Below are 11,745 nucleotides of genomic sequence, written 5' to 3'. Positions count from 1 at the left end.
CAGCACCTCCTCACGCCCCACCCCCCCCAGGCGGAGTGCTGATGTGCAGCCACTTCTGGGGAGAGCTGTGCTGCCCCTACACCATCGGTTGGGGTTGTGTTATGGTGGGGCCATGAACTATCCTGGTATGATGGAGAGCAGGGGACCACAGCCCCTGCAGGGACCTTGATGGCTCCAGGAGCCAAGGGCTCCCTGCCAGGAAGGGGATGTTGAGGGTGTCAGTGGCAGCTGAGCCTGACTGCCCCCTCATTAAGATGGGAGGAGGCAGCATGTGGGGGTCACTGTAGCAGAGGATATTGGGGTGAACTCAGCTGCCTGGAAGGGGGTATGACAGCCCTTACAATGGGAGTGTGCTGGAGGGGGAAAGCATGGGCCTGTTCTTCCTGCCCCCAGTTTGGCTGGGAAGCAGCAGGGCTAATACGAGCCAGGTGCCCAGGAACAGGACCCAGCCCCCTGCTCTGCCTAGTTTGTGGCCCCCCAGCAGACAGTCTGGCAGCTTCCCTCAGCCGAGGTAGACACCGTGCACGCTGGCAGCTGCAGATTTGCTGGCTTCTAACCAGGGAAAGGATGGGGTGACTGTTTACTGGACCCCAGGGCTGGGTGGGATGGTGCTCCTGGGCAGTAAGAGGGTTACTGTGTGCCCCAGCTGCTCAGCCTGTGGCTGTTGTTAGCCCAGCAGCTCAGCTCCATAGCCAGCTCCCTCACGGCTAGCAGCAGGGCTCTAGCAGCTTCCAGGGATTTGCCCTGAGCGAGGACAGTCCCTGCAGGGCAAGTTGGGGCAGATACACCCCCTGTCACAGCCTCAAACCCACCAGCCCTGCAAGAAGGACCTAGGCAAGCAGCAGGGAGCCCAGCTAGCTTGGCTACAGTAAGAGGCACTTGGGGGATGGAACAGCCTGCCCCCGACTCCTGGCCCAGCTTTTGCAAGGTGTGGGAAGGAAAGGATCCTGCCCGCCAATTGCCTGGGGGTGGAGCGGAGCTTCTCCTTCAGCCCCAGCAGCAGCTCTGCAGGCAGCGGCATGTTTTATTATAAAAGCTTTATTTACAGGGCAATGTCTTCACAGGGGCTTGGAAGCAGCATCCCCAGCCCTGCTTCAGCAGAGGTAATGGGTTGTAAAGTCCAGCTTCTCCATGCAGGCTCTTGGGGGCTTGGAGCCAGGCTGCAGAAGGTGACCTCTCAGGACTCTCCCTCACTGTCCTCAGCCAGCACATCCTGGCTGGGCCCTGGATGGGTCCCAGCCTGAGACTGGGTCAGCACTGACCCAAAGAACAAGGAGCGGAACTGAAAGAGATGCAGCAGGATGTGTGTGTGTGGGGGGGGGACTCCCCAGCTTCCCTCTCCACCCACGCTCCCCCTCCACCCACATGGTCCCATTCCCCCCAGGCTCCCATACACCCCTCCCACCAGCAGCTGGGAGTCCACACAGCTCCCCTCCACAGAACAGCCCTGATGCCTCTGCCCACATTAGGGCACCCCCCCCAGTCACCACCACATACCTTTTTTTGTGGGGGGGTCCCTGGCACAGCCCCCTCCAGATCACTCTCCATGGCACTGCTCTCTGACTCCAGGGCAATGCCCGGATGGGGGCGTCTCTGGGGAAAGGTGGGGCTGGAGGGCAGCCCTGGCCCCTCCTCACATGTGGTCTCCATAGCAATCATGTAGGAATCAATGTCATCGGCTGTGAAGTCATCAGCAGTAGCCAGGGGAAAGGCACTGTGGGGAGAAGGGAGTGGGGCTGGGGCCACAGTCAAACCCTGCCTCTGGAGATGGGGTCCTTACCCCTCCCCCTTGTGGCCAGCCCAGTAACCCAGCTCTCCCACCCTTAGGCATCCCCACAGAAGCTGCTACCTGAGTCTGCGGACAGCCTGCAACAGCAGCTCTATGAGGGAGGTGGCAGCCAACCAGTCTGATGGGGCTGTTCACTCTGAACTCTAATGACAACTGAATGCCACTTTCAAACCCGCAGGGCCCTGCTTACCCATTGGCCGGCTGAGCCTGCAAGGTTGTGGAGCGGACCTGAGAGCTGCTGTTGGGATCTGACAGGGTGGCCAGGACCAGGTGCACTTCCAGCAGGGGGTCCGACAGGGTGAAGATGGCCGGCCTGCAGGGATAGCACAGGGGGATGAGACAGATTGGGAGGGGCGGTCCAGTACTCTACAGGGACAGCACAGGGTGTGTACAGACAGAAAAAGAGAGCTACAGCAGGAGGCTGCGGAGTCCACATGCGACCCCAACCAATCCAGAGGGGCAGGGAGTGAGTGGCAATGAGTACGTGATCCCATCTGGGGAGAGCCAGCTCAAGGCATTGAGGTAGAGGGAGCATCCCCACCCCACAAACATTTGGCCTGGACATACCTGCCAGGGGAGTCGAAGTGGATGTTGAGGGGCAGGTTGGAGGACTCGGCGAAGCTCAGGAGACCCTAGGGGCAGACAGACAGGGTCAGTGAGGCAGCCTCACTCTCTGGGGCTAGAGCAGAAGAGCTGGGGGGCAGGGGGGCCCTGCTTGCTCACCCGGAACTCCTTGAGGCAGAAGGTGACATGGGACTGCTGCTGCACCTGGACGTCCTGGAACTCATCCTCGGAGAGGCACAGCTCAGTCACCATTATCCTGCTGGGCTCTGGGGACAGAGAGGGGGCTCAGCATCAGCCCCCTGGTGTCCCCACACTGCCAAGCCACCCCCCAGGACCCACCAGCCACTCTCCATAAACTGCTGCCAAAACCTGCCCCAGAGATGCCAGCCAGCCCAGACACCAGGGCTTGTGGAGTAGGACATGGGGCTCTTCCCCTCTAGGGGGTGCCAGCTCCAATCCATCCCCATGGCAGAGGGGCTGGGCTGTGCTGTGTCTCTTTAGGATGGAGCCCATGGTGGGCGGGCTGGCTCACCTGTCTCCTCATCCAGGTAGTTGCGGAAGCTCACCTTCCCAGCAGGGCTGACCCCCAGCGTCACCTCGGCCAGTGTCACCGGAAAATGGACCACAGCATCCACCAGCACCCTGCCACCAGAGGTGAGCGAGCTGTGAGCCCCACCCTACAGACATAGCTGCATCCTCCCACCCACTCCGTGGAGCGCCCCAGAGAGCCAATTGTACCCCCGATCCTCCCACCCCCTCTGTGCCAAGCTACCGCCCCAGAGAGCCTGCTGTGCCCCTCGATCCTTCCACCTGTGCCAACCTAGCACCCCAGAGAGCCAGCTGTGACGCCAATCCTCCCACCCTCTCCATGCCAACCTAGCGCCCTAAAGAGCCAGCTGTGCCCCCCCGAACCTCCAACCTCTTCCATGCCGACCTAGCACCCCAGACAGCTTCTGCCCCCCTGATCTTCCCACCCCAAACTAGCACCCAAGGGAGCCAGCATATGTTCCCAATCTCTCTGCGCTCCCCTCATCTATATCTGTGGTTCTCAGCCAAAGGTCCACAGCACCCCAGGGAGGGCGTGAACTGGTTTCAGGGGTCTGCGGGGCTCCACAGTTGAAGCCCAAAACCCCAAGTCTCTTTTCCCCCGCGAGACTGAAGCCAGAAGTGAAGCTGCAGGGCCAAAGCCTGGCGCGCCGAGCCCTGGCGCCCCGTAAGGCAGAAGCCGCAGCCCCACAGGGCTAAAGCCCCGAACTCCTCCCCTCACCCAGTGGCTGAAGCCCACAGTCCCAAGATCCCCCCGACACTGCGGCTGAAGCCCCTGAGCCCCAGCGGGCCCATGTCCCTCCTGCCCAGAAGAAGCCCCTGCTTTGGCAGCTGAAGCCTGGAGGCCTCCCCACTGGGCCCTGGAATTTTTATAGCATGCAGGGAGGCCTCAGAAAGAAAAAGGCTGTGAACTCCTCAGCTATACCTCATGCTTCGCTTCCTCTCCCCTGACTCGGCAGAGGCCACTCACCGGGCAGGGGCGCGCAGCATGTTGGCGCACAGATCCTTGTTGAAAACGGCCTGCAGCAACTCGCACTCTTGGAATGACAGGTTGTGGGTCTTGGTGACTCCTGGCAAGGGCATCGGGACAGCAGCTCAGGGCCAGGGCCGTCTTTGCCCTGGCATCAGGACCATCACCAGCCCAGGACCCGCCCCTGCAGATCCTCCCCAGTACACCTCACCAGCCTGGCCCTATGTTCAACAGGGAACCAGGCCGAGGGTCTGACCCTTGGAAACTGCCCCCCGCCCAAAGCTTCACTCACCCCTTGGCCCCGCCCACCTGCAAGCCCCCTTCCACTTCCCAGTACCATTCATTGCAGGGCCCCCTCTGCCCACCTGGCTCCCAGCTCCGCTCGCCCCAGCCCTCCAACCCAAACTCACTCCATCCAGGCCCCCTGCTACTGTCACTGGACCCCTGAGGTGCCCCCTGTCATTGGAGGGCTCCCTCATCTCCCTCCCCCACCCCGCTAATGGAGCTTCCTGGACACCCTTTCTTGTCCCAGAAGGGCCACCCAGATCCCCACCTCCCACCCCACTAGAGGGCTCCCCAGCAGCGGTGCACTCACCGTACTTGCAGTGCAGCTGGACAACCAGCCGGCTGGCCCGGGGGTTCAGGGAAATCAGACACTTCTCCACTGTCTTCTCCAGCGAGGGCAGCGAGCGGAACACAGCCAGGAAGGACTAGGGGGTCATAGACACCACCCCGTCACCACCTGCACCTCCCGCCACACAGCTGGGGAAATGGCTCCCAGCTCCCCTGCTGTAACCATGAGACACCAATTCCCCTCCCAGAGCCAGGGAGAGAACCCAGGAGTCCTGCAGATTCACACCAAGATTCTTTCCCATGGAACAGGATGGTCCCAAGCCCTGATCCCTTCTGATCCCTCCCTCACTCTCCCACCACACCCTGTGCCAGCTGCACTCACTGCCCAGGGCAAAGGAAGCCACAAGCTCCTGCTCCCTGCAGGCGAGCCCCTGGGACACAGGGACTAGGCACACAGGCTGCTAGGAGACAGCACTGGCCAGGGGTGCAGCCAGGGGCACAGCCCTGAGCCCAGCTCTCCCTGGGCCAGGGCCCTCTGCTGGGCTTCCCATATCTCAGATATCCCTGTGCCCTGGGGCATCCCTCTGAGGCCCACCCTTGACACCCTGACGGCACCACAGCCGCACCTTCATGAGGACCTTGCAGCGGAAGGTCTCCCCATCGGGGTCCAAGTTCCCTTCCTCGTAAAGCTGGAAGAAGAGTGGGGCGAACAGGAAGCAGGCGTAGGCTGAGCGGGAAGAGTTCACAGCACGCAGGGAGAGCTGTGGAGAGGAGAGCCAGCCGCGTCACCGACCAGCCCAACACGGGGAGAGCCAGCCCCGCCACCAACCAGCTCCTCCGCCTCCCCCATGGGAAAGCCAGCCCCGCCACTGACTAGCTCCTCCGCCTCCCCCATGGGAAAGCCAGCCCCATCACCAACCAGAGAGCGACCCAACTTGCTCCTCTTGGAGCTCAGTGATAACTCCCAAACCCTGATTAGACCCCCCTGTCCTCTGCTGACAACCCCCTTCAGTTCTTCCCTCCCCCTCAGATCAGAAGGGTGCCCCCCAACAGTTAGAACAAACCCCCCCTTACCCCATCCTCCGTGGGCTCTACATAGAGCTCGTCTCCGATGCGGGACAGAGAGTGCACGGCCTTCCCTATGACTGGGGGGGGAAGGAGAGAGACAGTGACCCTGGGCCAGACCCATCCCACCCCCACTCCCCTAAACTCCTGCTCTCTGAGGCAGGAAGTAAGGCCATTTGGAGCCAGCGCCCCCTAGAGGGGAAAGGCCCCGTGTCCCATTCCCCACCCTGCTGAGACCAGTCCCTCTGCCCTGGGCCAGATGGGAGCCAGTGACCCTTAGGGGGAAAAGGCCTCACGTCCTATTCCCCATCCCCCTGCCCATCTGGTAGCCCTGCACGCACCTTTGACATTGCCCCCGGTAACAAGGCACCTCATGGCCACAGAGTGATGCAGCTGGGCTCTTTCCCACCCTTGGGTGGGGGGAGTGTCAAACTCTAACCCCGGTCACAGCGCCGTGAACCCCAAGATAATCCAGCCCTGTGGTGGGGAGAGTCTGTGCCTCGGGTGCTGCACTGGGGCCTCTTCCAGGGACTAATCAGTACAACATGCTGGGAAGAAATGGGAGAGACACCACCCTAAATAATCAACTCAGCACATCTCTAGTTCCTTTCCCCTGAAGGATCCCAAAGCACTTCCCCTGTATGCACGGGGATCCCTCACCCAGGGCTGGTGCAAGGATATTTGCGCCCTAGGCAAAACTTCCATGTTGCGCTCCCCTCCCCCTCCTTTCCCCTCCCCTCGTACTGCTTCACTACAGTACAAAGTGGCAATGACAATATCAATAGGACAAATTTCAACAACCTACACACACATAGTCGCACATAAACATATACACTCAAACACTGAACATACACACACAATTGACACAAAGTTAATACTTGATGCAGCAGCACTTGCCAGAGTCTTAGATCTGAAACAACAAAAATAGTTAGCCTCAATCGACAACCTCCGAAAACTAGTCAACTTAGCATGATAACAATCTGTCAGAACGGGTGACGGCTGCGCGTGATGAGGAAAATGACGTCACACACACACATATACACACACACACACACACACACACACACTCTGGGTACCCAGAGGGGGAGGTTTCCATGTTTGGTAACTATAATGCCTCATGGTGCCTGCTTGTCTCTGCATTGACCAGCTGTGGCTCCAGGTGAGCACTTCCCACAGAAATCCTGAGATGGGTAAACTGCCCCAAGAAATTTAAAAATGTCCTGGGCCAAATGTAGAATGAGGGGGGCAGGCAGGGGTCACTGAGGCTGCTCGCTATGGGGAGCTGGGGCACCAGCAGGAAGGCTGCAGGGGGCACACGGGGAGGCAGCGGCAGGTACCAAGGTACCATAGAATATCAGGGTTGGAAGGGACCTCAGGGGACCTAGTCCAACCCCCTGCTCAAAGCAGGGCCAATCCCCAATTTTTGTCCCAGATCCCTAAATGGCCCCTTCAAGGATTGAACTCACAACCCTGGATTTAGCAGGCCAATGCTCCAACCACTGAGCTATCCCTTACCCTCAGGCTTTGGGCAAGGAGTCCCGCTCCATCCCCCTAGCGCCCACCTGCAGCTCCCATCTGGTCTTGCCACAGCCCTGCTCCGCAAAGGGTCCTGCCTTAGGGGGGACAAGCCTGGCCCATCTTGTGGGCCCATAGGGGCTGTGCTCTGCCTCAGAGCAGGCCGGGCCCCGCGCTCCCCACCCTGGAGGGGGCCGGCCCGGCTGCCCCCAGGGCTGGATTAACTTTTTGTGGGCCCCCCTGGGGAATGAAGAGGCCGGGGCAAGAGCACAGCGAGCAGGGTGGATTTGATTTAAATCATGACTTAAATCACTAGTTAGAAAGACTTGATTTAATCATGGGTTTCTACATAAAAGTGCATTCTTGTTGGTTGTTCTAACCTTAATACATATTCTTCACAACTCAGAGATAGATGTAGGTTTCATTTTTAGAAGGTACACACTATACATTTTTTAAATGATTTATTTTTGAAAACTTTTCAGATGAGTTTTACAGCTATATCAGAAAATGAATGATTGTTTGGTTATTTCATTTATCAAAGATAATTGAAGCAGATATTTATGAAGTCATTGGGAGGTGAACTATCTTCAATTCAAGAGGTTAATCATTAATATTTGGAGGATTTTCTTGCCAGGCTGTATTAGGAGGAGAACATCACCAGAAAGACATTTAAATTGTTTTACTTAGCTAAAACAACAACATTAAGTATTCTCGATTTTTTTCTTCAACAGCAAACATAAAATATTTTAACAAAAAAAAGCATATATCCCTCACTTCTCACATTTATCTCCAGACTTCTCCTTGTCCAGATCTATTCTGCCCCAAATTCTATTCTTCTATTCATTGAACTTTTTGAAACTTTTCACTTTTAAAGAGAGGTAAGGGGTTGACCCTGTGTACACAAATTTGCAGAGGGACAATAGAGTTCAGGTCTGTTATTTCTCACCTCTATACATTATTTATTTATTTAAAACATTTTTGCTGTTAACAACCGTGTTATCTCTGGAGACACAAGTCCACAGTTTGAGAACTGCAAAACTAAGCATCTCTGATGGTATCTTCTAAACTGAGCACTGAGTCCCATTGGGTAGATAGAAAAATTAACATAAATAATCTATACAGAACCCCATAAGATTGGGTCCCTAATCCATGAACTATTAGAACTCATTTACAAAACTTTTCTTAAACATTACATGAATATATTGTCTCATACTATAGAATTAGAATTTATAATCCCTATTCCATCATAGTTTTAATTAAGATATAATGTATCTTTAGATGGATTTTTCCCTCAAAAATCCGATTTAAATTAAAAAAAAAATCCAATTTTTTTTTTTTAAGTCATTGATTTTTATCCACCTTGACAACTGGGCATGGTGGGGGGGAAGGATTGGTCCCCAGCTGGAACAAGACAGGGGCCAGGGGCAAGATAAGCACAGGGGGTCATGGGGGAAGGATTAGTCCCTGCTGGGGGTGGAGATGTGCAGGAGTCAGGGCATGAGGTGGGCAGGCTGGGTATATGTGGGGGTGCAGGAGTCAGGACTGAGGGCTGGGTGTGTGTGAGGGGGGTTCAGGAATCAGGGCATGTGGTGTGGGGGGGTTGGGTATTTGTGGGGGGTGCAGGGGTCAGGGCTGGGAGGTGTGGGGGGTGCAGGGGTCAGGGCAGAGGGCTGGGGGTGTGGGCTAGGGTCATGGGGATGCTCCCAGCCCCCTGCCCTGAGCGGCTCATGGCAGGGGGCTGGAGGGGATATATCCCAATTCCACCCCTTTCCCCCAAGGCCCCGCTCCTGCCTCTTCTCCACTTCCTCCCTCTCCCTGGCAACAGCTGATCGGTGGCAGGGAGGGAGAGGGAGGGAGAGTGGGAGTGGGAACCCAGCACGCTGTGGGAAGAGGCGGGGGAGGGGAGAAGGTAGGCTGCAGGCACAGCCTGCCCTATTGAAGTAGAACAGAACCCCAGCACCAAGCTTCTGCCCCTGCAGGGGAGAGTGGGGGACGGTGAAGAGTGGCCGCCGGGCCCCTTCGGAGTGTGGGCCTGGCGCCATGGTGAATCTTCTACTGCCCGCAGTGCTGCCCCGCCCGCCTCAGTGAAAGCTGCGCCCAGGGTCCGTCCCCTGGTGCTGCGCGGCAGCCAGGCAGCGCCCATGCTCGGAGAAAAGACAAGTTAAAATGTAAAAAAAAAAAATTGGGGGGCACCGCTTTTTGGCGCCCCCAAATCTTGACGCCCTAGGCGATCGCGTTAGTTCGCCTAATGGTTGCACCGGCCCTGCCCTTACCCAGCACTAATGTGCAGCCACCTCTGGGGTGGGGCTAGGCAGCTGTTGAACAGCCACACAGGAGTGCCTAGCAGGAAGTGAAGGAGAACCCCTGTCAGACTGAAGCTTCAAGAAGGATCAAGGGAGGTAGATTTACTTTCTTAGTCCCCTGCTGGAGCTCCTAATCTTGCCCCTGCATGTTACCCCTCTCCCTCCTGGGGGCTCATTCCCTTGCCCTTAGGCCGATTGCTCCCCCCACCCCCTTCCCTGGAGTCTCCCCCTCCAGCTCCCTGTACTGTTTTGTGGCTCTTCTCATGCCCTGGGGTTTGTCAATCCCTTTCTGGTTCCGAGAGGCCCAGCTCCCAAACACAACGTCCCAACTGCCTCAGCTCTGCAAAGAACAGGGCTCGTTCCTGCTGTGGGAGACGCACACTAAGCCTCAACCTGCACCAGCCTTTCCTGCAGCCTCATCCCATCACAGACCCAGGTGGTCTCCTTTGCCACCTGTCCTCCCCCCAGCTCCTTCTGGCCACTCTGGCTGTCCCATCTCCCAGCCAGGTTCTGGCTGGCAGATCATCCCTCTCAGGTGTCCCAGCTGCACTTGCCCATTCAGTGCCTCATTTTGCAAGTCACTGCTCACATTCCTAACCTCTCCCCTTCTTTTAATCAGCCCCCTCCTTCTCCAGGGAGCCTTTCTGTCCTGTGCTGATTGCAACTCCTGCCATTTTCACAGCAGCTGCAGGTCTCCTTAGCGAGCTGGGTGCACCCTCTTCCTGGGCTCTGGCCACACCAGGGTAGGAAGATAGATGGCTAAATAACAGTGATTAACCTAACACCTAGTCAAGAGAAAAGAAACTGTACTTCAGATGTTTAGGATACGCTGAGCCAGTCAATGTAATGCCTGCGTTAGTGAGACTGAGCTAATCTAATGCCATTTAACCCATCCCTCCCCTAAATCCTAGACTGGACATGGTCCAGATCACTAACCACACTGGTCACCAAGGCCAGACTGAACTGGGATGCCTGCAGTTGGGATTGGAGGCAGGTGATGAGGGTCCCAGCCCACACCTCCCTACAGCTTGCTTTGTTAGCATGGAGCCTGCAGCCCTACTGTCAGTTTCTGCTACTCTCCATCTGCATCCCCATCCAAACCACTCTGAAGGGCCTAGTGACCCCGCCAGCACAAGAGCAGCCCCCCGGCCAAGGAAACAGAACTGAAGGGGAAGATGCTTTGTCAGTGCAGGTGTGCCGCTGCTGGGGGCATCAACAGACTCTGCGGCGCCCAGTCCTTCCCACCACACACTGCCCCCCACCCCCCCAGTACCTGTCCCTGCCCCCCACACACTGTCCCCCCAGCAACCTGTCCTACTCCACTCCTACATACTGCTCCCCTGCCCTGCCTCACCTCCAGCACCCTGTCCTGTCCCAACCCCATACCAGACACTGCCAGACTTCCACACCACCTCCAGCACCCTGCCCTCTCCCACCTCACCTCACCTCTGGCACCCTGTCCTACCCCCACATGCTGTTCCCCTCCCCACCCATCCCCTCCCCTCCCCTCCCCATACCACACACTATCCATCTGCACCCTGTCGTACCCTGCCCCACTCCAACACACCCTACCAAATCCTGCCCCAAGCCACCCCATGCATGAGCAATCATGCCTGCCTTAGACACCGCTCTTAGCCCCGCCCATTCCCCCTAACCCCGCCCACCTTAGCTCCGATCCATCACACCTGTCCCCGGGGCGCGCTCCCCGTCCTTGCTCGGTGCTGCCCGATCTCCAGCGACCGCAGCGCAGAGCGGGTCGGCCCGGCCCGGCCCGGCCCGGCCCGCCACTCGCCGGACAGCTCCCGAACAGGAGGCGCCCGGGCTTCTGGAGAGACAGCGCCTCTTCCGGATGCTGTCGCCCAGCACCCGCGCCACTCCTGACGCCGCTTCTGGGCAACCCACCTCCCCTCCCTCGGCCGTCTTCCCATTGGCCGAGCCCGGCCTCGGCCCCGCCTCTTAGCCTGTCCTACTGGCTCACGGGTCACGTGGAGGGGGAAGCTCTTCTCTTCACGTGACAAAGTCTCCAGAGAGGAGCCGCGCCGGCCCGGCTAGCGGGCACGTGAGCTCCCTGGGTGGAGCCTTGTTCTGGCTGTCCTCGCGTCACCCAGGCCACTTCGCCTGGTGGGCTCGTCCCCTCCTGCCATTGGAGGAGCCGAACGACGCTGATTGGCTGGGAGGAGAGAGGGACAGAACTACCAGCCAATGGGGCCTCGAATGCAGGAGGTAGAGTGCCGAGGTCAACCAAGAGCCTCACCCCAGCCTAGGCTCCCTCCCCTGCTCCCCCCTCGCTCAGGTCCTGCCCCGCCTGCCCTCACAGACCTTCCCTGGGGCCCAGATTGCCCCCACCCCCAAGACAGCTCCTGCTCGGGCTCCCTCCCCACTCTCAGAGACCCACTCTCAAGCTCAGAGACACACCCCAC

General features: G+C 58.1%; 1 protein-coding gene across 4 annotated transcripts; it reads right to left on the bottom strand.

Moving 5' to 3' along the window:
• Positions 1-1,042: 1,042 nt before the first annotated feature.
• Positions 1,043-11,240, bottom strand: RAD9A (RAD9 checkpoint clamp component A). 4 transcript variants are annotated; one of them, XM_074954586.1, is made up of 12 exons: positions 10,990-11,240; positions 5,849-6,055; positions 5,517-5,587; positions 5,069-5,203; positions 4,465-4,579; positions 3,870-3,969; positions 2,886-2,995; positions 2,513-2,619; positions 2,357-2,421; positions 1,980-2,102; positions 1,498-1,714; positions 1,044-1,282 (listed from the first exon to the last, which is right to left on the bottom strand). In XM_074954586.1, the coding sequence occupies exons 2-12, from the start codon at positions 5,880-5,882 to the stop codon at positions 1,178-1,180; spliced, it is 1,182 nt and encodes a 393-aa protein (XP_074810687.1). In that variant the 5' UTR covers positions 5,883-6,055; positions 10,990-11,240; the 3' UTR covers positions 1,044-1,177. The 4 variants fall into 4 exon arrangements, with proteins under 4 accessions (XP_074810690.1, XP_074810687.1, XP_074810688.1 ...); XM_074954587.1 differs by having other exon boundaries at positions 11,011-11,240; XM_074954589.1 differs by lacking the exon at positions 5,517-5,587 and having other exon boundaries at positions 1,043-1,282; positions 2,920-2,995.
• Between the last annotated feature and the right edge of the window lie 505 nt (positions 11,241-11,745).

The sequence above is a fragment of the Natator depressus genome, chromosome 6 (assembly GCF_965152275.1).
Source record: "Natator depressus isolate rNatDep1 chromosome 6, rNatDep2.hap1, whole genome shotgun sequence".
Taxonomy (NCBI): domain Eukaryota; kingdom Metazoa; phylum Chordata; order Testudines; family Cheloniidae; genus Natator; species Natator depressus.
The sequence above is the reverse complement of the archived record's forward strand: the minus strand, read 5'-3'. Positions and strand labels throughout refer to the sequence as shown.

Bases quoted from the DNA above. Each gene is read 5' to 3' on its own strand.
- RAD9A (XM_074954586.1), bottom strand. From the start codon at position 5,882: ATGAGGTGCCTTGTTACCGGGGGCAATGTCAAAG. The intron at 2,422-2,512 runs GTGAGCAAGCAG...GTCTGCCCCTAG, and splicing joins TCTGCCTCAAGGAGTTCCGG to GGTCTCCTGAGCTTCGCCGA. The intron at 1,283-1,497 runs GTATGTGGTGGT...CATCTCTTTCAG, and splicing joins GGACCCCCCCACAAAAAAAG to TTCCGCTCCTTGTTCTTTGG.